We start from the raw sequence: 23,402 nt of genomic DNA, 5'->3' as shown, positions 1-23,402 counted from the left end.
TGGCCTCTGAAGTCAGGTGTGACTTTGACTTTTTTACATTTTTTTCTCTTTACATTTTTGATATAGAATCTCATTCTGTCACCCAGGCTAAAGTGCAGTGGCATCATCTAACTCATTGCAACCTCAAACTGCTGAGTTCCAGCAATACCACCCCACCCCCCGGCCTCAGCCTCCCAAAGTGCTAGGATTACAGGCATGAGCCACCTCGCCCTGCCCTGAGTTTGACTTCCTGGCAGCCTCATCTGGGGCAAACTACTCAACCTCTCTGAGCCTGTTTCTTTATTCCTAAGATCCAGACAGTTTTACCGACATGGGCTGTTAGGAGAAGGCATGGACGTGCCTACCATAGTTAACAGCATGTTACTCTGTAACATAAATGCCAGTGTATGTATATTTTTTAAACATCTTTTTATTTCTAGTATCCTAAGCATAGAAGTAATAAGTTACTGATTTTTTTTGTTTTAGGTAGGCCCTGGCCAGGTTCAAACCTGCCACCCCTAGTGCATGGGGCTGGTGCTCTAACCATTGAGCTATGGGCATCCAAGAATTTACTAATTATTTATATTAGTTGGATGAGTCTTTGATCCAGTAAACACGTGTTCCCTCTGTAGGTTGCCTTTCACGTTCCTGAACTGAAGCTTGGTTCGAGTCAGGCCACACAAATTACTAGTTTCTAGCCAGCTTTTGGGTCAGGAGTCCAGGACTCCTTCTCCGTCTTAAGTCATTTGATCTTTTGATTCTCAGCAATTTTTGTCTGTAAAATGGGGTTCTGAAGACCCCCAACCTGAAGACATTTTGTGAGTACTGATATATTAAATAAGGAAATATCGGCTGGGTGCCCTGGCTCACGCCTCTAATCCTAGCACTCTGGGAGGCCAAGGAGGGTGGATTGCCTGAGCTCAGGAGTTCAATATAAGCCCGAATCTCTACTAAAATAGAAAAACTAACTGGGCATGGTGATGAGCACCTGTAGTCCCAGCTACTCGGGAGGCTGAGGCAAGATGATCGCTTGAGCCCAAGAGTTTGAAGCACGGCACTGTACTGAGGGTGACGGTGAGACTCTTGTCTCTAAGTAAAATAAATAGATGATGAAATAGCAGTAGAATTATTTTGTTAGCTAAAGGTATTTGTGACACCATTGACAACTTGAAGTCTCCTTTGGCTTCTGTGATGCTCTTGTCTTTCTTTTTCCCCTTGCCAGTTGCTTGTTCTCTCAGAGTCCTTGCCCAAGGTTCAGTCCTCACTGCCTTGGCTCTAGCGTCTGCCCACACCTCCACCTGCCTTCTGGACGTCCTGCCTAGGAGCTCAGATTCATTTTCTCCTCCCCGGACTACCTCTGTATTTCCCCCCCAACCCATACATTTGAGCCCAAAAGCTTGGAATGCTCTTTGATGCTTCAACTCTATTTAGCATTCAGGACTGAGCTAAATTGTTCCTTTAATTATTCCTGAATCCTCCCAGGACATCAACAGACTCTGATCCCTTCCCTTCTGTTTCACCTTCTCCACTGCCCCTGTAATCCCTGAACTTCTGCAGCTATTTCCTTCAGGTCCCCCTGGGTTTGTTTTATTCTTATTCCTGTTTTAGTCCAGCTGTACCAAATCCACATTAACAAAGAGTACTAGATACATTATTTCTATTATAATGATTTCTATACATTATTTTATTTCTGTACCCAGAAACATTGTACGGCTTCCTTTGTTCCTTAGGTAGGGGTCAAACTGTCTCCGTTTTTAAAGCCCCTTATAAATTAATGTTTTATGTATTTGCTATCTATTCAGTGGTGGTGGTCTACCTCCCCCCACTGTAAAGGAAGCCCCATGTGCTCAGGAAACGTGAGGTTCACCATTATATCCCTGCACAGTGCCGGGCACACAGTAGCTACTGCGTAGTGTTGGCTGAATGGATGAGCAGATGGGTGGGTGTCCACATCGATTTCTTGCCTGTTTCTTGCCAGTTTGGTTAGTGCTCTGGGTTTGTTTGATTGTTTTTTGAGACAGACTCCCACTCTGTTGCCCAGGCTAGAGTGCCTTGGCATCAGCTTAGCTCACAGCAATCTTAATTTCTGGGTTCAAGTGATCCTCCTGCCTCAGCCTCCCAGAGTGCTAGGATTACAGGCATGAGCCACCGTGCCTGGCCAGCATTCTGTCTTTCTGTCCTCAACGCCAGACTGTTTCTTCAGGGTATTATTTCCTCCTGAATTGCCTCAGCCCCTCTCCAATGCCCTAAGCAAATCAAACAAAATCCACCTTTTGTGTTCCCATTCTATCTCACTGCCTCCGTGAAGTTTGCATTTTGTCCTGACTCCTCTGAACTTATTTCTGCACTATTAATATTAGTAGTTCTGTCCTACGTTGTTTAGTTAAATCCACGTGTATGTGGATTTGGGGGGGAGAAACCCCACGTCTGTGCATCATCTTCTCGAGGGCAGGGACCGATTGTATTTCTTTTGCATCTCTGGCTGTTCCCAAAGCCAGCTGACATTCAGGACACTTGCTGATGGAAGTGACAAGTATTTGCTAATGTCATGCCCACCTTGTCTGGGTATGTTTTACTTTATGAACTACCCATATTCTTGAGGAGCCCCTGGCAGTTTTGGCAAACAAATTATTTGGGAGGAATTTTATATTGGAAGGAACTTATTAGTTAAATTTTCACTAATGAAAAAATTGTTTGAAGTCAGGCACAAGTGGAAGGGCAAATTCAAACCCACACCTTTGTGCTGGGGCCCCAGAGTAAGCCAAGGCCTAGGGAGACTCCGCCAAGCCCGGGGATGTCGTGCTGCAGTGTGAAACAACAGCTGGCTGGGCTTGTCCTTTTCATTTGGCAGAAATTGATTGTCGTCCTCTTGTTCTTTTCTGCAGAGGGAAAAGGTTGCTTATTTACAATCTTTTGCACTAGCGCCATTAATGATGCTTGTAAAAGAAAATAAGTTTCAGAGGGATCAGACATGTTTTTGTACAGTTATTTTTTTGGCCATTAAATAGAGCTGAATTTTTACAGTAAACATAGGTTGGTCTCCCTTTAAATACTGTTTTCCTTGCAATGTTCCTGACAAAGATGAGTGAGACAGAAGGAGTTAGCATAGTCTACGCCCCATGCTCGATGTTCTAGGATGATTCCACATCCATTGTTGGGGTCTCTTATTGTTTGAGGATGAATCCTGTGGGCAGGACCTTATTTCCAGACCTTGCAAAGCTGTTCCGCATATAAATGAAAAGGGAAGAAGGCTTTTCTGAGCAGTAAAGATGGCATCAGAATATGGTGAGGCTGTGTAAGAGAGGTTTTATTGTGTAAAGCTTCAGTCTTCATAGTTAGTCATTTTTCTTTCTTTCTTTCTTTCTTTTTTTTTTTTGGAGACAGAGTCTGACTTTTGTTGCCCTCAGTAGAGTGCCGTGGTGTCATATCTCACAGCAATGCCTCAAACTCTTAGGCTCAAGCAATTCTCTTGCCTCAGCCTCTCAAGTAGCTGGGACTACAGATGCTGGCCACAATGCCCGGCTATTTTTAGAGACGCATTCTTTTGCTCAGGCTGGTCTCGAACCCATGAGCTCAGGCAATCCACCCGCCTTGGCCTCCCAGAGTGCTAGGATTATAGGTGTGAGCCACCTCGCTGGCCCTTTCTTCTTTCTTTTTTCTTTTTTTTTTTTCTTTCTTTCTTTTTTTCTTTTTGAGACAGAGTCTTGCTCTGTTGCCCTGGGTAGAGTGCTATGGCGTCATAGTCATAGCTCACAGCAACCTCATCCCCCTGGGTTTGAGCCATTCTCCTGCCTCAGCCTCCCTTGTAACTGATACTACAGGCACTGACCATAAGGCCTGGCTAGTTTTTCTATTTTTAGTAGACACAGGATCTTGCTCTTGCTCAGGCTGGTCTCAAACTCCTGGCTTAAGCAATCTACCTGCATTGGCCTCCCAGAGTACTAGGATTATAGGCATAAGCCCCTGTGCCCAGCCTATAGTTGGAATCTTTACAAAATGAAGTAGGAGAGTTTTTTGTTTTTTATTTTTTTTTATGAAGTCCAGCTAAATGGTTGCTTTTTAATGTCTGTTAAGTGAGTGGCTTAGTCTCTCAGTGTAATCAGTTATCTGCTGAATGACAACAAATGTGACACACGTTTTCTCCGTGAAACAACGCTTACTCCCACAGAACACCCGTGCTGTCTTGGCGTTAAGTGGCTCTGAAGTCTGCTTTTTCCTTTAAAGTGTGTGCCAACCAGCTATCATAAGAAATGACGGGTTTTTATTAGCCGATGCAGTTTGTTTCAACCAGATTATTATGGAACATATGGACAATAATGAATCTTCAGTTGTAGTCATCAGGCAAATGGTCCCAAATCTAATAGAATATAGTTCGTGGAGTCTTTGAACCTGAAAGTTTTGAGTGAGTTTGAAATTAGAGGCTTTCGCAACAGGCATCCTGGAGACTTCAGTATTCCCAGAGTGAGTCAGTGTGGAGTACGATTAAGTTGTCGCCCGTGTGCACCATTCAATCTTCAGAGCACTGGGTGTTGTCCTCATGGCGGCATAAGCACGTCCATCTGCCCCACACGGGTTACTACTGCGCTTCTTGGTCTCTCTGTGGCTCAGTGAGGCCGCATCACTAGTTCCAACCACAGATGTGCATGGACGCGGTGTATGTCACTTCCAGGCTCGAGCTACTAGATGCCAGTGTGAGCCAGAGGGTCTCATTCACCTCCCTGTGTCCTGGCGATTGACTGTGGTTCCAATACGTGCCTGCTCTGTCAGCTGGGACCTGCGGACATTGTAGAGCGGCCCGCTGAACTGAGAGGGATGTGTAACGTGAGGGAGAAAGAGACCGTAGGCGTCTTTGGACTGTTTGTTACCACAGCGTCATCCAGCCCAGCAGTTCTCAAGCTTTTTCGTTTCAGGACCCCTTTACCTTTTCTTAAATTATTGAGGATCCCAAAAAGCTTCTGTTTATGTGGATTGTAGCTATTGATATTTCATTAAAAATTAAAACTGAGTAATTAATAAAATATTGCTGTTGGCTTGGCATCCATAGCACAGTGGTTATAGCACCGGCCACATCCATCAAAGCTGCTGGGTTCGAATCCAGCCCGGGCCAGCTAAACAACAATGACCCTGCAACAGTGACAAAAAAAAAATAGCGTTGTGGCGGGCATCTGTAGTCCCAGCTACTTGGGAGGCTGAGAATCGCTTGAGCCCAAGAGTTTGAGGTTGCTGTGAGCTGTAATGCTACGGCACTCTACCCAGGGCGATAGCTTGAGACTCTCTCAAATAAATAAAAAAATAAAATATTACTGTCGAACAAGACAAATACAGGTGTACTTCTTGTATTTCAGTTTAGGCATAAGGAAAACGTAGGGATTTCAGAATAACTCTGTCGAGCAGTAGTGAGGTTACAGATAGACAGATGTCACGTCAGGTTTAACTAAACATATCAAGAACACAGTAAAAGGGACTGGGCGTGGCGGCTCACACGTATAATCCCAGCACTCTGGGAGGCCGAGGCAGGTGGATAGCGAGACCAGCCTGAGCCAGAGCGAGACCCAGTCTCTAAAAATAGCCAGGCACTGTGGCAGCTGCCTATAGTCCCAGCTACTCAGGAGGCTGAGGCAAGAGAATTGCTTGAGCACGAGAGTCTGAGATTGCTATGAGCTATGATGCCACGGCACTCTACCCAGGGCAGCAAAGTGAGACTCTCTCCAAAAAAGTAAAAGAACTGAGAGTGAATTGCGTTAATCTTAAAAACTCTTGTATTTATACCCTAAAATTACACCTTAGAAATTTCTAGACAACCGGGCGGCACCTGTGGCTCAAGGAGTAGGGTGCCGGTCCCATATGCCGGAGGTGGTGGGTTCAAACCCAGCCCCGGCCAAAAACTAAAAAAATAATAAATAAATAAAATGTGTGATTTAAAAAAAAAAAAGAAATTTCTAGACCACATAAGACACACACGCACATTCTGTTCACCACTGGAGCAGTGAGAGCACATCGTGGAGCCCCAAGACGACCCTGCTGTCCATGCGTGAGACGGTGAGTGAAAGAGGAAAGTAGCAACTTAGTAGCCTCATAAACACAGTTTGACCTTGTAGACCCCAAAAGGGTCTCAGGGACTCCTGGGGTGCCTCCGACCACACTTTAAGAACCACCGATGTGTCCTGGCCAGTGCAGTCTGCAGTCACAGGGTGACAGACAATGCTCCTCACACACGTTAGCTCTCTTTGTCAAGTGAAGACGAAAAATCAAAGCCAAGTGGAAGTGTACTCTGCATATGTGCTATCAGTCAATTCCAGACAGAGTATGAGTGGAATTGACTGATACTATTTCCATCACTAGAACTTAAATAGTTGAAAAGGTAGCAACTTCTCCAACTGCTCAATTGTTTAGGGGAAGCGAGTGTAAGGAAGTGGGAGCCAGGAGCTTCTCTAAGCATGCTGTCACAGCAGAAACCAGAAAAAGACAATAGGTTTGATTCTGTAAAGATGAAAAACGTGTTTCTTAAAGGAGCAAACCTAAAACTTAAATAAAAAACTAAAAAGGAAATTTGCAAGATACTTATTTGTTAAGAGGGTCACATTTCTAATATATGTAAGGAATTCTTAGAAATCAAAGGAAATGAGGAGATGATTTCATGAAAGAAATCTGAAGTGCAGATAAATATGGACAAATGTTCAGATGCAAATTAAAACAGATGACATATAGAGGGAGGGCCTACCGCATTAACAGAGTTTTGGGTTTTTCTAATGGTAGGACAGAGGACTGCAGCTGCCCAGCCAGGAGATAGGAGGTTCGTTTTCTGGAGTCCTTAGAGGACTAAGGACCAGGGAGTGCTTAGAACCTAGACACAAGACCCATTTGAGAATGTTGTTATATTGTCTTTTTTTTTTTTTTTTTAGAGGCAGGGTCTCACTCTTGTTTCCCTGGGTAGAGTGCTATGGCATTATCACAGCAACCTCAGTCTCTTGGGCTCAGGTAATCCTCTAGCCTCAGCCTCTCCAGTAGTTGGGACTACCGGTGCCCGCCATGGAGCCTGGCTAGTTTTTCTATTTTCAGTACAGACGAGGTCTCGCTCTTGCTCAGACTGGTCTTGACCTCTGGAACTCAACAATCCATTGGCCTCGGCCTTCCAGGGTGCTAGGATGACAGATGTGAGCCTGCCTTTACCCTTGATGAGTGGTTGGCTCAATTTCTTTACATCCTGGAAAATACTTGTTATTTTTTGTTTTGTTTTATTTTTGATAGTATCCTAATGGGTGTGAGGTGGCATCTCATGGTTTTGATTTATATTTCCCTAGTGATTAGTGATATTGAACATTTTTTCATGACCTTATTGGCCATTGTAAGTATGTCTTCTTTGGAGAAATGTCTATTAAAAGTCTTTTCCTCTTTTTGAATTGCGTTTGCTTTTTTGTTGAATTTTGGGAGTTCTCATTTTAGATATTAATCTCTTATCAGATATATTTGCAAATTTTTTTCCCATCTTGTGGGTTACCTCTTTACTCTGTTGCTAGTGTCCTTTGATGTACAAAAATTTAATTATTTTTCTTTTAGAGACAGGGTCTCACTTTATCATCCTTGGTAGAGTGCTGTGGTGTCACAGCTAACAGCAAACTCCCAACTCCTGGGCTTAGACAATTCCCCTGCCTCAGGCTCCTGAGTAGCTGGGACTACAGGTGTGTACCACAACGCCCAGCTATTTTTTGTTGCAGTTTGGCTGGGGCCAGGTTCGAACCAGCCACCCTCAATATAAGGGGCCAGCGCCTTACCCACTGAGCCAGGGGCTGCCCCAAAACTTTAATTTTCTTTTTTTTTTTTTATTTTTTTTATTAAATCATATTTGTGTACATTGATATATTCATGGGGCATCATTCCCAAAACTTTGATTTTCATGGAGACTAATTTGTTTTTTTTTTCTTTTGTTGCCTGTGCCTTTCATGTTATATCCAAGAAAGCAGGGCCAATTCCAATGTCCTAAAGCTTTTCTCCTATTTTTTCCCTAATAATTTTAATGGTTACCTCTAATGTTTAGTTCTTTTTTTTTTTTTTTTTGTAGAGACTGAGTCTCACTGTACTGCCCTCGGGTAGAGTGCGGTGGCGCCACACGACTCACAGCAACCTCTAACTCTTGGGCTTACGCGATTCTCTTGCCTCAGCCTCCCGAGCAGCTGGGACTACAGGCGCCCGCCACAACGCCCGGCTATTTTTTTGTTGCAGTTTGGCCGGGGCTGGGTTTGAACCCGCCACCCTCGGCATATGGGGCCGGCACCCTACTCACTGAGCCACAGGCGCCGCCCTAATGTTTAGTTCTTTAATCCATTTTGAGTTAATTTTTATAATGTTCTTAGGTAACACCATTCTTTTGCATGTGGACATCTAGTTTTCCAGAAAGCATTTGCTGAAAAGACTGTCCCTTCCTCCATTGAATAGTCCTGTCATTCTTATCAAACATCATTTGACCAACCAGGTTCAATGGCTAACACCCAGCATCTGGGAGGCCAAAGCGAAAGGATTGCTTGAGCTCAGGAGTTGGAGACCCACCTAAGCAAGAGTGAGACCCTGTCTCTACTAAAAATAGAAAAATTAGCCAGTCATAGTGGACAGCTATAGTCCCAGCTACTCAGGAGGCTGAAGCAGGACTATCGCTTGAACCCAGAAGTTTGAGGTTGCTGTGAACTAGGCTGATACCACAGCACTCTAGCCCTGGGCAAAAGAATAAAACTGTCTAAAAAACAAAAAAAATCATTTGACCATATATACAAGGATTTATTCTGGTGTTGTATTTCTGACTTTATGCCAATACCACACTATTTTGATTACCATAGTTCGGCAGTAAGATCGTGTATTGTGAATTCTCCAACTTAGTTCTTTTTCAAAATTGTTTTGGCTTTTCAAGGACCCTCTTGAATTTTCATAATGAGTTTGAGGGTCAGCTTTTCCATTCCTATAAAAAGTATCCTTTTGATAGGGATTGTATTGACTTTGTAGATTGCTTTGGATAGTGTCGATCATTGAATATTGCATCTTCCAGTCCATGAACATGGGGTGCCTTTCTGTTTATTTATGTCTTTTCATTTCTTTTAGTGGTGTTTTGTAATTCTCACTGTACAAATTTGTTAAGTTAGCTCCTAAGTGTTATTGTCTGTGATGCTATTGTAAATAGAACTGTTTTCTTAATTTCCTATTCAGATTGTTTGTTGTCAGCACACAGAAATGTAACTCATGTTTCTATTACCTAGCTGAATTTGTTTTTTAGTTCTACAGGTTTTTTGTGGAATCTCTAGGAACATATAAGATTGGATCATCTGAAAATAGAGATAATTTTACTTTGTCCTTTATAATTTGAATGCTTTTATTTCTTTTTCTTGCTTCATTGCTCTGGCTTGGCAGTGGTGTCAGGATAATACTGGCTTTATAGAGTGAGTTTGGAAGTGTTCTCTCCTCTTCAATTTTTTGGAAAAATTTGATAAATCTTTCTTGAAATATTTGGTAGCAATCACCTGTGAAGCAATGAAGTCAAGGGCTTTTCTTTGTCTGGAAGTTTTTGATTACTGATTCAGTCTCCTTACTAGTTATAGGCCTATTCACATCTTCTGTTTCTTCATGATTCAGTCAAACTACTCAGTCAGTAGTTTGTTCTTTTTCTAGCTTTTTAAAACAAATTATTATTTTTACTTGTTTTAGAGGCAGAGACTCAGTCTGTGAGACTGGAGTGCAGTCGCACAGTCATAGCTTACTGCATCCTTGAATGGTTGGGCTCAAGTGATCCTCCCTTCTCAGCCTCCTGAGTAGATAGGATCATGGGCATACACCACCAAGCCTGGATAATTTTTAAATGTTTTTGTATAGATGAGGTCCCGCCGTGTTGCCCAGATTTGTGTTCAATTTCTGACCTCAAGCAGTCCTCCTGCCTAGGCCTCCCAAAGCACAGGGATTACAGGCATAAACCACTATACCCAGGCAATTATTGATTTTAGATCTTTCTTTTTTTTTTTTTTTGAGACAGAGTCTCACTTTGTCACCCTTGGTAGAGTGCTATGGCGTCATAACTCACAGCAACCTCAAACTCTTGGGCTTAAGTGATTCTCTTGCCTCAGCCTCCCATGTGGCTGGGACTACAGGCGCCCGCCACACGCCCGGCTACTTTTAGAGACAGGTCCTCGCTTTTACTTAGGTTGGTTCATACTCCTGAGCTCAAGCAATCCACCTGCCTCAGCTTCCCAGAGTGCTAGGATTACAGGCGTGAGCCACTGTTTCTTATGTTTTAATATACAAGCACTTATAGCTATAAGTTTCACCCTGAGCACTGCTTTTGCCTCATCTCACAAGTTTTGGTGTGTTGTGTTTTCATTTTCATTTGTCTCTAAGTACCTTCTAATTTCACTTGTGATTTCTTCTTTGATCCTTTGGTTGTTTAAGAGCATGTTGTTTAAATTCCACATACTTGTGGATTTTCCAGGTTTCTTTCTGTTGATTTTTAACTTTATCCTGTTGTGATAGGAGAAGCTATTTTGTATGATAACTATTTTATTAACTATTTTATTGAGACTTAGTTTGTGGCCTAAGGTGTAGTCTATCCTGTGAAAATATAACTAGATGATTGAGATGACAAAAGTTTATAGACTTAAAACAGGATACATCTCTTAATTTTATTGTAGAATTTTAGAAGTAAGTATGTAACTTTAGGTATCATTTTTAATATCTCATTACATTTTGAAATGGTATCAATATTTTTATGATAGTGAAGGAGATTATTATTTATGAAATATCAAACCAGTGACCTTAGCTATTCTGTTATGATGAAAGGCCCAATCTAACCTTTTATTGAATGTGATATTTATTAAAAATGAAACTTCTTGTTTCCATTACTTAATCAATATTATATTAAGCCATTTATTAATATGGTTAGAGAAATCAATAGTATATTAAGCCATTTATTAATATGATTAGAGAAATACATATTCTATTTCCTTGTCATGTAGTTTAATTTTAATAACCAGGAAATAGCATTCTAATGCAGTCAGTCAAATCTGTCTCATCCCATGTTTGTAACTTTTATATGATGCTAAAAAGAGCAATTAAAATTTGCAGAAGGAAAATAATTAGTACTGCCTGTTTAAGAAAGAACAGGCCCGTTTTACCTTGTCACATAAATAAACTTACGTGGAGAAGAAATATTTTATTTTCCCATTATTTACTGTTATTTGGTATGTTGGTAAGTGGAGCAACAAATATGTATAATTAAAGTTGTCAGGGAAGAAAAAAAAACATAGCATGAAGAAGAAAAAAGAGAAAATGCAGAGATGAAAATATTGAGGCCTGTCTCCTCTAGGGAGCTTTGTATTTTATTGTAATAGAATATACATACATACAGAAACATGGTCATCTCATGACACAGGTCAATGGATTTCACAGGCGTGGGTGAATGTTCCTGTTGGTGCGCGGGGGAAGGGTATGCTTTCTCTGAAGTGTTCCCATCTCAGTGCGTGGTTGAAGTTGAGCTGTGGTGGAGATGACGATGATGGCTAAGTGTCATGTTCCTACCGTGTGCGAGGCACTGCTCAGCACTCGTGCTGGTGTTACCTCAGTTACTCCTCACAGTACCTCAGAGAGAGGCATCATTGTCCATACTTTTCAAATGAGGAAACAAAAGTTTTTAATAGAGCTGTAATTTGGGCTTTTTGCTGCCTTTTTCTGCGTGTTGGGCCACTTCGTAGTTACTGTCTCGTTGCGTTCTCACTCCCTCCTGGGAGGTGTGCACAGGGGCAGGTCAGAAAGCTCAGAGCTGGGCAAATACAGGCCACGACCCCAAAGCCCGTAGCCAAACACAGGGACAGCCGGAGGGAGAGAGGGAAGGCAGGCATTGTTCCAGACTCTAATCCCCAAACCTCACCAAAGAGAAGGTGGAAGAAGATGAGCACAGAACGGGGCAGAAGTCTGCTTAATTCTTGGAGGCAGAGGGGATGCTCAGTCAGCAAGATCCTTGACCCTTTCCTGATGGCACAGTTAATGGAAACTTTCAAGGAACTCCTGATTTGAAAAGGAATTTGAAGCTGAGCATAGTGGCACACACCTGTAATCTGAGCACTCTGGGAGGCCAAGGTGGGTGGATTGCTTGAGCTCCTGAGATTGAAACCAGCCTGAGCAAGAGTGAGACCCCTTCTCTACTAAAAACAGAAAAATTAGCTGGGCTGTTGGTACACACTTGTAGTCCAAGCTACTTGGGAGGCTAAGGCAGGAGGATCACTTGAGCTCAGGAGTTTGAGGTTCCTGTGAGCTATGATGCCACAACACTCTGCCCAGGTTGACAGAGTGTCTCAAAAAAAAAGGGAATTCAAGCAGAGGTGCCTCTGTGCAGATACCCAGGAAGGTCTTTAAAGAACAGCAGAGGGGCTCCGGTCTGCTGTTCTCTGAATAACAGCATCATGTCAGGTCAGAGTTGGGAGGCTCAGAGACGTCTTCACACAAGCTCCTGCTCCTCAGAGGAGGCTGGCCTGGGTGAGAGGTGAGGAAAGGGGCCTGAGAGTAGACACCCCATACTGTGTGACCATGGGCCTCCCTCGTGGCATCCTTCAGAATTCCTTGTAGAGCCTCCGGTAAATTTGCACAGGTTTCCACCTGAGTAACTTAAACCTGTGCAAAATATTTAAATTTCAGGCCACAAGTTATTACTAAAGTGCAGTGAAGTTTTATATTTTTTGTTGGTAAAATCACCCATTAGCCAGGACACAGTGGCTCATACCTGTAATCCTAAGGGACTGTATTCCCAGCTAACTTGGGAGGCTGATGCAGGAGGATCACTTGAGCCTTAAAGTTTTAGGTTGCTGTGAACTATGATGCCATGGCACTCTTCCCAGAATAACAACACAGTGAGATACTGTCTCAAAAAAACCCAAACAAACAAAAAAGCCATCCATTAGTCCTGGAATTGAAAGATAATGAAAAGTTGTGGAAATTATTAAGAAATATATAGCAGCATTTTCCTTTATAATCTTGATCTCTTCCCTTGGGGATCTGTGTTCAAGTCCTCAGCATCCTCTTTGAGGACCTGCCCCTTCTTCTGCACTGCTGGCATGTTGTCAGTGACCCAGAAACATACTTCAGTTGTTAAAATGGTGGCATTGCCTCCCCAAATTAAGCGTTTACTTAACGTACCACCTGGATAGAGCTGCCCATTCAGCGTCAGCTCTGATGGTCAGCATCAGACCCAAATGGTCTCTAAAGTCAAACATGGTACTGCCCAGACCAGAGCCGAGGGCTGTGTAATAGACCTAGGGCCTCTGAGGAACTTTCTTTCCGAGAGCTTCTTGGTGGCTGGAAGGCGGGCCCTGGAGACTGTACGTTTTCACATCACTGCTCCCTCCTCTCAGTGTGGCTGAAAATGAGACTCACGCTGCTCTGCGCCTCACCTGTGCTGTCAGTGTGCTGCCCTCCCCTCAAATCCACCCGTAGGAGAACTGGAGAGTTTGTGTAGGGCTTGGGATTGGGGTTGGGGAGAGGTTGGTGACTGTAGGAGAGAGAAGCATTCACAGGCTACCTTGCTGAATTGGAGCTGCATCTTGGCCTTACCGTTTTACTGGACTCGGATTTTCAAGGATTGATGTTCATTAAGTCATTGAATGGATGTCATTTCTGTCTAATGGCAGGTAGCTTTTCCCTTCCTGAACCTGTTCTCTGCTGAAAGTGCCTTGGCATGATTTCTTTCAGATGACTGAGGTCAAAGAGTGAGCAGGTCTCCGTGACATTTCAGTTCCAGCCCAGGGCACACTGAGCCAGTCTGGAGACACGCGCTTCCGCTCCATCTGATAGCAGCGTTTCCCGGCAAAACCCAGTCACTATTGATGTGTATAATTGAGCACTTTAAAACTGTGAATAAAAGAAGCCTTGTTGAGGCAATAAGGCATAACTTCATTATATCCTACATGAAGAGCCAGCATGTTGGGACGTGGCTGATGGGTCCTATTTCAAGGCTGATTCTGGTAATGATAATGTTTAAGTAGCATTGATTGTTCTCTAATTGAATTTTTCTTTCTTTAGGCCTCTTCTGAAGAGCTAAAAGCTGCCTACCGAAGGCTGTGTATGCTTTACCATCCAGACAAGCACAGAGACCCAGAGCTCAAATCACAGGCGGAACGACTATTTAACCTTGTTCACCAGGCTTATGAAGGTCAGTGGAGGGCTTGGCTCCATAGAAACATCCTGGTAGCAGATACTCGATTTTTAAGAGACTTGATTTGTAGCGGATAGAAAAAGAGAGTCCTTAGAGGTGTGTAAAAGGGTGGTTAGTTTAGTACTTTTTACTGACAGGGTCCTTTGAAAGAGTAGTATTTTGCTTTGGAAATCAATATGTGTCTAGTACATAGAAAATGAGAGTCCAGGTGAAGGCAGAGCCGTCTCCGCTGCGGGGATGCTCAGGTTCTAAATCGTTTACCACTTTTCTCCTAAAGGGAACTCGTAGAGGTAAAAGGCCGATTGTTACTGGGAAGCTTCCTTTGTTCTCTTTTTTGTAAGAAGATACAAGAATGTGTTTTTTCATCTAAAAGTGATTTTATTGGTTCTGCAATATTCAGTTAAAGGAATATTCTAACAAAAGAAAGAATATATTAAGAAGGCTAGTAGGAAACAGAACCAAATAATTTACATTTTTATACTTACATCTTGTATACAGGAGAACCTCCATAGCAATCCCCTCCTTAAGTTGACCTAATTTTCATGGAGCAGATGTGCAGGACATGTGCACATCAACACAGCAGGCCTCGTTCCTTATGTTGACCTCTTCTAGGTGTTGACCAGTTTGTTACCATCCCTTGGGTGGTCAGCTTACAGAAGTCCTACTGTATATACAGAAAATTTTGTGATATATTTGTTTATAAAATATTGAAGTGATAGATCAGTGGCTCATGCCTGTAATTCTGTGAGGCTGAGGTGGGTGGATTGCTTAAGCTCAGGAGTTCAAGACCAACCTGAGCAAGAGCAAGACCCTGTCTCTACTAAAAATAGTAAAAGTAGCTGGGCGTTGTGGCAGGCACCTTTAGTCCCAGCTACTCTGGAGGCTGAGGCAGGAGGATCACTTGAGCCCAGGAGTTTGAGGTTACAGTGAGCTATGAAACCAGGGCACTCCAGCCTATGGCCGTAGAGTGACACTATATCTCAAAAAAAGAGAAAAAATTAAAGTCACTAATGAATGCCAAGTTCATGTTTGGGATGATGAAAAGTTCTGGAAATAGTGATGATATTTACACAACATTCTAAATGTATTTAATGCTGTTGAGTCATAAGTTTTAAAATAGTTAAAATGGTAAATTTTATGTCATATATTTTCCACAATCAAAAAATTAAAATTAAAAACATATGAAATCACTCTTAAGATATATGACAAGTGAAATAAGCTATTTATTCCAGAACCATTTGGTGATTTGCTTCTTAGACTAAAAATTAGGAAATGTATTTTTTTAGAAAATCATAAATCTGTCTCACTGTAGACATATATATAGCTCATGGTGCGTTTCACTTTATAGTTGTATTGAAAAGTTAGATTTGGGGTGGTGCCTGTGGCTCAAAGGAGTGGGGCACCGGCCCCACATGCCGGAAGTGGCAGGTTCAAACCCAGCCCTGGCCAAAAACTGAAAAAAAAAAGTTATATTTTAATGACTAATAAAAATCAATCTGGGGCGGCGCCTGTGGCTCAGTCGGTAAGGCGCCGGCCCCATATACCGAGGGTGGTGGGTTCAAACCCAGCCCCGGCCAAACTGCAACCAAAAAATAGCCGGGCGCTGTGGCGAGCGCCTGTAGTCCCAGCTACTCGGGAGGCTGAGGCAAGAGAATCGCTTAAGCCCAGGAGTTGGAGGTTGCTGTGAGCTGTGTGAGGCCACGGCACTCTACCGAGGGCCATAAAGTGAGACTCTGTCTCTACAAAAAAAAAAAAAAAAATCAATCTGTAGTGTATGATAAAAGTGTGTGGTTGGTGTATTGATATTATCAAATTTAACTCTACTCAAACCACCTATATGGTGGTTGTCCCCAAAAGCATCTTACTTTTATTGTATTCTGTTGACTAAGTGGCTTCATTAATCTTCCTTTAGTGTTTTGGAGATTTGGAGTTAACAGAAAAACCCTAGCAGTACTTGTGAAAATGCTACAACAGCAGATCCAGTCTCCTTGTACTTAGCCTAAAGGGAGACTAAAGTAAAATAGGGAATAAATAATTCCTTATTAAATCCTGGATGTTAACTCAAGAAGTTTGGCTGCCACATTTTTCCAATGGTCAGCATTTCTTTTTGCTCAATAGATTTAAATGTGGATAGAATCATGTTCACTGTTTTTTAATTGAGCATAAAAATGTATGGAAACTCTCAGGGGAGAAGAACTGCAGAGGTCTTAACAGAAGTTGGTAGAAGGGAGGAGAAAGATAATGACCCTCAGCCTCACTGACATTTAAGTTCAGTCTGGATATCCTTTGAATAGCTCTCACCCTTACTGAGAAATTCTTTCCTGATGTACTTTCAGTGATGTGGTTGACATCATTTTGAGAGGTGTTTGTCTTTTTAGATGATTTATAAAGAACCAGGTATGGTAACAGGCACCTGTAGTCCCAACTGCTTGGGTTGGGGGGCAGGCACAGGAGGATCACTTGGGCCCAGGAGTTTGAATGTAGCCTGGGCTACATAGAAAGACCTTGTCTCCAGGCTGGGCACAGTGGCTCGTGCCTATAATCCTAGAACTCAGGAGACCAAGGTGGAAGGATTGCTTGAACTCAGGAGTTCGAGACCAGCCTGAGCAAGAACAAGACCCTGTCTCTACTAAAAATAGAAAAATTAGCCAGGCTTGGTGATGGGCACCTGTTGTCCCATTTACTTAGGAGGCTGAGGCAGGAGGATCATTTGAACCCAGGATTTTGAGGCTGACGTAAGCTAGGCTGAAGACCCTATCTCTAAAAGGAAAGAAACAAGAAAAGGCTGGGTGCCTGTAGCTCAGTGGTTAGAGTGCTGGCCCCATGCACCAGGAGTGTCAGGTTCAAACCCAGCCAGGGCGTGCTAAACAAAAAAAAAAAAAGAAGAAAGGGAAAAAAAAAGATTTATAAATAAAGAGGAGAGATACACATAAAAATGTAGACTATCCTTTTAATTAATAAAACTCTGCAGAATAAATAATAAAACATTTTTCTAGTATCAGATCTTATCCCTAGTTTTATATTAACCTTCTTTAGAAACTAGAATCAACTCTTTCAAGCCAGCATGATTTTATACACGGTGGCAGAAATTCTTTTAAATTCACCTGTCCTGCGGTGACACAGGATCCAGTACAGCTTCCTACGTGATGTGCCTGGTACACTGTATGCCCGTACCTGACGTTTAAAGAGTAGCTTTGACACTGAGACAGTCCAACTTTTGTCCTTCATAGCTGCCTAAACACGTCCTAAGCTGCATCAGAAAAGCCATTAGGAGTCAAGACAGGGAGGAAATGAAGAGGGTCTGTAGAAGGTCGTGATTGGATGGGGAGGAAGAAGAAGAGGTGGATCCATCTAATGACACTATCGTCAGTGTTTTCAGAGAGGACTGGGAAGTGGGTCTTGTGCTTTGTAAACATGTTTGATTTTTAATTTGCAGTGCTTAGTGACCCCCAAACCAGGGCCATCTATGATATATATGGGAAGAGAGGACTGGAAATGGAAGGATGGGAGGTAAGAGAAGCTGTGCGTCTGCTGTCCCTGAAAAGTCATTAAACAGCCCCCGAAACCTTGCCATCTGTGATAATGTCTGTGAGAGTATTTAAAAACTTTAGAGTCCCCTTCCTTGCCTTGTGTTACAGTTTTGGAGGTTGAATTGTAGACTTGGCTTTGCCACTTTGTAACCCTGTGAACTCAGTTATCTGGTTTGTCCTTAGCATCCTAATCTGTCAAGCAAAAAGGAAGAAGAAGGGACTGTGGTAGTAAATTTAACCCAGGGGCTGGGTGGGAGCTGGCAGGCGGGGGGCTGGTGGGAGGTTTCTTCAAGGGGGCCATTCTGCCTGCACCTGCACACTCCCTTCCACCCTCCACAGTTGTGCGCCGCGTTTTGGAAAAGCTGCTGCTGTATCTGTGCTGCTGGGAATGGGTTATGCATGTCTGTGCTTCTGGGGAAGTGTTAGGCATGTGAACAAAATGGAAGCAGAGAAGCGTTGAGAGCTGCTGGGTTTCCTTGTCTGTAATGACACTTCTGGTTCTGAGGTATGATAATGTTGTCAGATACAATGCGGGAAACAAAATATATAGCAAGTATCTATGAAATTGGTTGCCCTGGGCAGCCTTGCTGTGTGAGAATAGGCACTAAAATTCAGACAATTTGTTTTCTTTTACTTTGCCACTGAAGAGCAATAGAGCCTTGGGCAAGTCATTGGGCTGCTGGTACTTTCGTGGTTTTATCTGAAAAATGAGTATGAAAATTAGTTGTAGGCAGTGCCCGTAGCTCAGTGGGTAGGGCGCCGGCCACATACACTAAGGCTGGTAGGTTCGAACCCAGCCCGGGCCAGCTAAAACTAAAATGACAACTGCAACAACAACAAAAATATCTGGGCGTTGTGGCGGGCGCCTATAGTTTAAAAAAAAAAGAAAAAGAAAAAAAAAGAGTTGTAAAACTCTAAATTGCTACAGGGATATAAGGAAATTAAAGTAACTTGGTTCTGATGCCACGGTGGAGTCTGTTGATAACAGTGAATTGGCTCTCGTTGAGTTCCTGTTTCCATCATGTGAGCTTCCCCTTGAAGTTCTTCCAGTGTTTCATCTCAAGTATTTGTGCCTCTCCCACTTCCAGCACGAACACCTTCTAAAGGCTTTCAGATAAGAGGTGGAAGAGCTGCAAAATGGGGCTTGATTCCTTCTCTCTAGAATGTCTGTGGCTTTGGACCACGCCATTCTACTTACAGCCCTACACAGTGAACTGCAGTTGCTGACGCTGAATACCTGGGAGGTCTGCATGGAAATCATCTGGGGACCCTGCATCCGAGGAGTCTGGGCTGGCCAGGCCGTCCAGTCCCCACACGCTCTGTTCTGTCACATCTGGCCTTTCACTCATGCATCCTTCCGGCTCCAGTAGGCAGCGGTCTGTGTGTGGGTGGCCGGCTTCATGGAAGGAGCAGTGCCTCCCGTCACTCAACAATGGCATTAGTTCTCTTAGCTACAGGCTGAGTCCAATAGCTTATCATTTTCTCTTCCAGAAAGAAAAATAGAATCCTGTTGTAGTTATTTTCACCACATAACCTTATACACCACTTTAAAGCTTCCTTGTTTTTAAAGATGGGGGTGAGTTGCAATTTTTAAGGCAGCCACTGGAGCCACTAAAAAGCTGCAGGATCCCCCAACATATCCCCCCTGCAGAATTCAGGCTGTTAGTCCCAACTCGGCCGGAGTGATGGGGTCTTCCAGCAAAATACCACGTGGTTTCCTGTCACCAAACCGGATCACCTTCCCATTGGAAACAGTGTGATTATGAACATATGTAGGCATCTTCTCTTAACGCTGAGCGTAAGCAAAAAAAATAAAAATACATAGGCATCTCATCACCAGGAAATAGGGGGGAAAAAACCCATATAGACAGTTGCAGGTGGTGAATGGATAAACTTTATATTCATTTTTTAGTGAACTACTTTAAGACAAATAGGTTTTTGCGGATAAATTAGCTTTTTTTTTATTTTTATATTGATACTGAGCTCTTATTGCAAGATGAAAATGCCTTCAAGGAGGACTAAATGAAGGTTACTCCCCAGATATTTACTTGGAGATACATTAGTGCTTAACAATAGGAAAATTGAGCCCCTCATTCATACTGTACAGGAAGAGTCTCGCTGAATTCATGCCCTTTGTGGAGCTGGTGCCAGTGTCCTTGACGGAGTCCCTGCGCCTGGCTGGACTGTCTCCTGTGAGGATCTCCTGCTGCGCCACCTGCTTTCCCTGCAGGGAGGAAGTTGTGTCCCCTTGGGGCCGTTGCCAGTATTTTGAAGGGTGTCCATTTACCACATATTTATTGGGCTACAGGTTTTGGGAGTCAGTGACGAATGAAGGGCATTGTTAACGCCCTGAGTGTCCGAAATGCCTTCAGTCCAGAGATCTGAAGTACTCAGCAGACACGGACGTCCTTCCCACCCCGCAGTACTGCCACCTGCAGTGGGTGGACGCTGAAGAGGAGACTGGAGCTTTCTGTAGATTGTACAAAATATTGGCCCTATCTTCAGTCATTAGGGAAGTTTTCAGTCTTTTTTTTTTTAACCTTCAGGAGACTTTGTTATCTCTGGCACGATTCCAACAGAATGAGGTGCAACCATTCCTGACTTACAAAACCGGACATTTCAGTTCTTGAAGTTAGTTGGCCATGCTCATGCAGATGCCCGCAGTGGAAACGAAATTGGTCTTTGCCTCAGAATAGCAAAAATCCAATTTTGAACTGTGATCATTTTGACAGCGCTGAGTCTGGTCATGGCCAGCAAGTGGGATAGGAGCCCCGTGACTCATCTCCTGTCGGGATCTCTCTCGGGTGTTAGCACACATTCAGAACTCGTGCTTCAGCCTGGGTCATCTGCAGTTTAGTGTTTGTCATCTGTCCTTCACTTTTCCCCGTCTCTCTGACATCAGTCTTGCAGTGCTTGAGAAAGTCAGCCTCTGTCACAGCCTGTAATGTAGTCCAGACAATGAAAAACTGGGAGACTTAGAACTATCATCAGCGCAGAGATGTGACCAAATGCAGGAGGTGTCTTGGATGGGACCTGCAACAGGAAAGAGATGTTAGTGGAAAAACTGGTGAAATTCAAAAAGGCTGGGTTTAATTAATAGAAGTGTGGTGATACTGGTTTCTTAGATTTGACAGATGTCTCGTGGTTATATAAGATGTTCACATTATGGGAAGTTGGGTGTAGGGGATATTAGAACTTTCTGTACTATCTTTTCTAAAGTTCTAAATAATTTTGCAAAATTATCCCAAAATAAAAAGCTAGCTAGAATCAGAATTTTCGAACTGGACAACATCTTGAAAACAGTGTGATTTAACGCTTCTCATTTGATACAGGAGACCCAAAGCTTAGCGAGGTGAGGTGACTTGCCCAGTGTCTCCCAGGTTGGAGGTCGTGTCAGAGACAGAGACTCTAGGTGTCTGTCCTGTTTCTGTTATGCCACCCAGCTTCTGGATATCTCCTTATTCCTTTCTTTGATAAATCTGGTTTCCTGGCTGGCATAGGGATAGACCTAGCTGATGAATGGTCCAGGTGAACAGGATAGTTGTATAGATTCACGACCTGTAGTTGATACACTGTTCAGGAAAGCATCGAAAACGTCTGGTATTTACCAGCTGTAACACAGCTTAGGACGCTTGTTCCCAGATCTTCTATCTAGGGTTGCTGAGATGGAGATGAGCAGCTTGCACTGGCTTAATCCTGTTCCGCTCTCTAGTGTCAGGTCTCTGTTTGAGGAAGGATGTAAATAATCAAGGCTGCCAGAGGCCCGTGGGAGCCAGTGAGATGCCCTGCCCAGCCAAATATCTGTACGGCTCTAGGGGAGCCAGCAAATTGACTTTGCAGTTAGCTCTGATTGTGCACCAACTGTTTGCAAAACTTGTATGAAGTATGACTAGAAACAGAATGATTTGGATTCTGGCACCTTTGGATTATTTGACTCTGTAGCTACTGCAGAGAAAAAATAATTTGCAGCCATTAATTCAGTCTGTAAAGGTTAAATAGCTAGAATTCCTCAAGACAAATTTTTTTCTGCTATAGCTTCTTTGGAGCTGATATTTAACAGTTTTTTTTTTAATTTCCTACAGAATTTGAGTCAAGATTTTAGTTCCCAGAATCTTACAGATTATAGATGTATATATACACACACATACATATATAGTAGTGTATGGGCATATACTTTTTTTTCTTTGTTTTTGAGACAGAGTCTTAACTATGTTGGCCTCGGTAGAGTGCCGTGGCATTGGCGTCACAGCTCACAGCAACCTCAAACTCTTGGGCTTAAGCGATTCTCTTATCTCAGCCCCCCAAGTAGCTGGGACTATAGGCTATTTAAATAGACTCCGGCTGTTTTTTTGTTGTAGTTGTCATTGTTGTCTGGCAGGCCCGGACTGGGATTGAACCTGCCAGGCACCATAACCACTGAACTATAGGTGCCGAACCTGTATGAGCATATCCATGGGTCTGTTTATATCACTGGCTAAAGTTACGGGCATTCAAACTTTAATCTACATTTTTGAAACTAGCATCTTGTTAACTAGAATATTGGGTTATGAAGTCTTTTCATCCAGATTGGGGCTGCCTCTTTAGTCTGGCCATGTTGAGGAAGCACTTCCCATCCAGACTCACAGTCTCACACCTAGACCTTGCCCTTGGTGATGGGTTGCTTAGGTCACTTTTGGCAGGGGCCAGATAAATCACAGGTCCCAGCTAACTTGGGAGGCTGATGCAGGAGGATCACTTGAGCCTAAAAGTTTTAGGTTGCTGTGAATAATTTTTAAAGAATTTTAAATCGTTTTTTTCTGGATCTTCAAAGTAAAATAGTTGATTGCCTCTGTTTTTCCTGAAGCTCTCTTATTTTGTTTTCATTTGATGAAGGAAGATACTAACGATAGATTAAGAAGATGATAAAAACTTTGAAAAACTATACCTTGTTTTTGTCCAGGCCCAGCGGGGCGGCCTTCAGGAGTGAGAGTAGCATGACCAGGTGCGCTGGCACTGGTATTTCTGAGCCCGGGCAGAGGGAACCTGCCTCACCTGTTAAGTAGAAGAACCTGTTAGGTTTCCATGCGGTCACACACCAATTCCTGTCATGCCATCTGGGTAGTGGGTTCAAACCCGGCCCCACCCAAACTGCAACAAAAAAATAGCCGGGCATTGTGGCAGGTGCTTGTAGTCCCAGCTACTCGGGAAGCTGAGGCAAGAGAATCGCCTAAGCCCAAGAGCTGGAGGTGGCTGGGAGCTGTGATGCCATGGCACTCTACCAAGGGCGACAAAGTAAAACTCTGTCTCTACAAAAAAAAAAAAAAAAAAAGAACCATCTCTCCCTTTTTAGTAAATATGATTTATATCAGTTTAGTAGAGGACATAAAATTGTTTATATTATTTTTCTGTGTTTACCTCCTGAAAGTAGTGAACACATTTCTCAGTTTTCTTTGGATGGGCTAGTTTTGTATTTTTCTATTTTCTTGAAAAATAAAATAAAAGCTTGGCGCCTGTAGCATAGTGGTTGTGGCGCCGACTATATACACCCAGGCTGGTGGGTTCGAACCCAGCCCGGGCCAGCTAAACAACAATGACAACTGCAACAAAAAAATAGCCAGCATTGTGGTGGGCACCTATAGTCCTAGCTACTTGGGAGGCTGAGACAAGAGATTCACTTAAGCCCAGGAGTTGGAGGTTGCTGTGAGTTGTGATGCCACAGCACTCTACCCAGGGCGATAGCT

At 43.1% G+C, this 23,402-nt stretch overlaps 1 protein-coding gene across 3 annotated transcripts in view; it reads left to right on the top strand.

The window, feature by feature from the left end:
- The window catches only part of DNAJC11 (DnaJ heat shock protein family (Hsp40) member C11), a 64,137-nt gene that overhangs the window by 8,803 nt on the left and 31,932 nt on the right, over window positions 1-23,402 (top strand). For all 3 annotated transcript variants that reach the window (XM_053575491.1, XM_053575495.1, XM_053575492.1), the window contains 2 exons: window positions 14,020-14,149; window positions 17,589-17,662. In XM_053575491.1, the coding sequence (XP_053431466.1) occupies window positions 14,020-14,149; window positions 17,589-17,662 (204 nt within the window). The remainder of the gene's footprint in view (window positions 1-14,019; window positions 14,150-17,588; window positions 17,663-23,402) is intronic.

The sequence above is a fragment of the Nycticebus coucang genome, chromosome 22 (assembly GCF_027406575.1).
Source record: "Nycticebus coucang isolate mNycCou1 chromosome 22, mNycCou1.pri, whole genome shotgun sequence".
Classification (NCBI taxonomy): Eukaryota; Metazoa; Chordata; class Mammalia; order Primates; family Lorisidae; genus Nycticebus; species Nycticebus coucang.
Note: the sequence above shows the minus strand (reverse complement) of the source record. Positions and strands in the feature narration are given on the sequence as shown.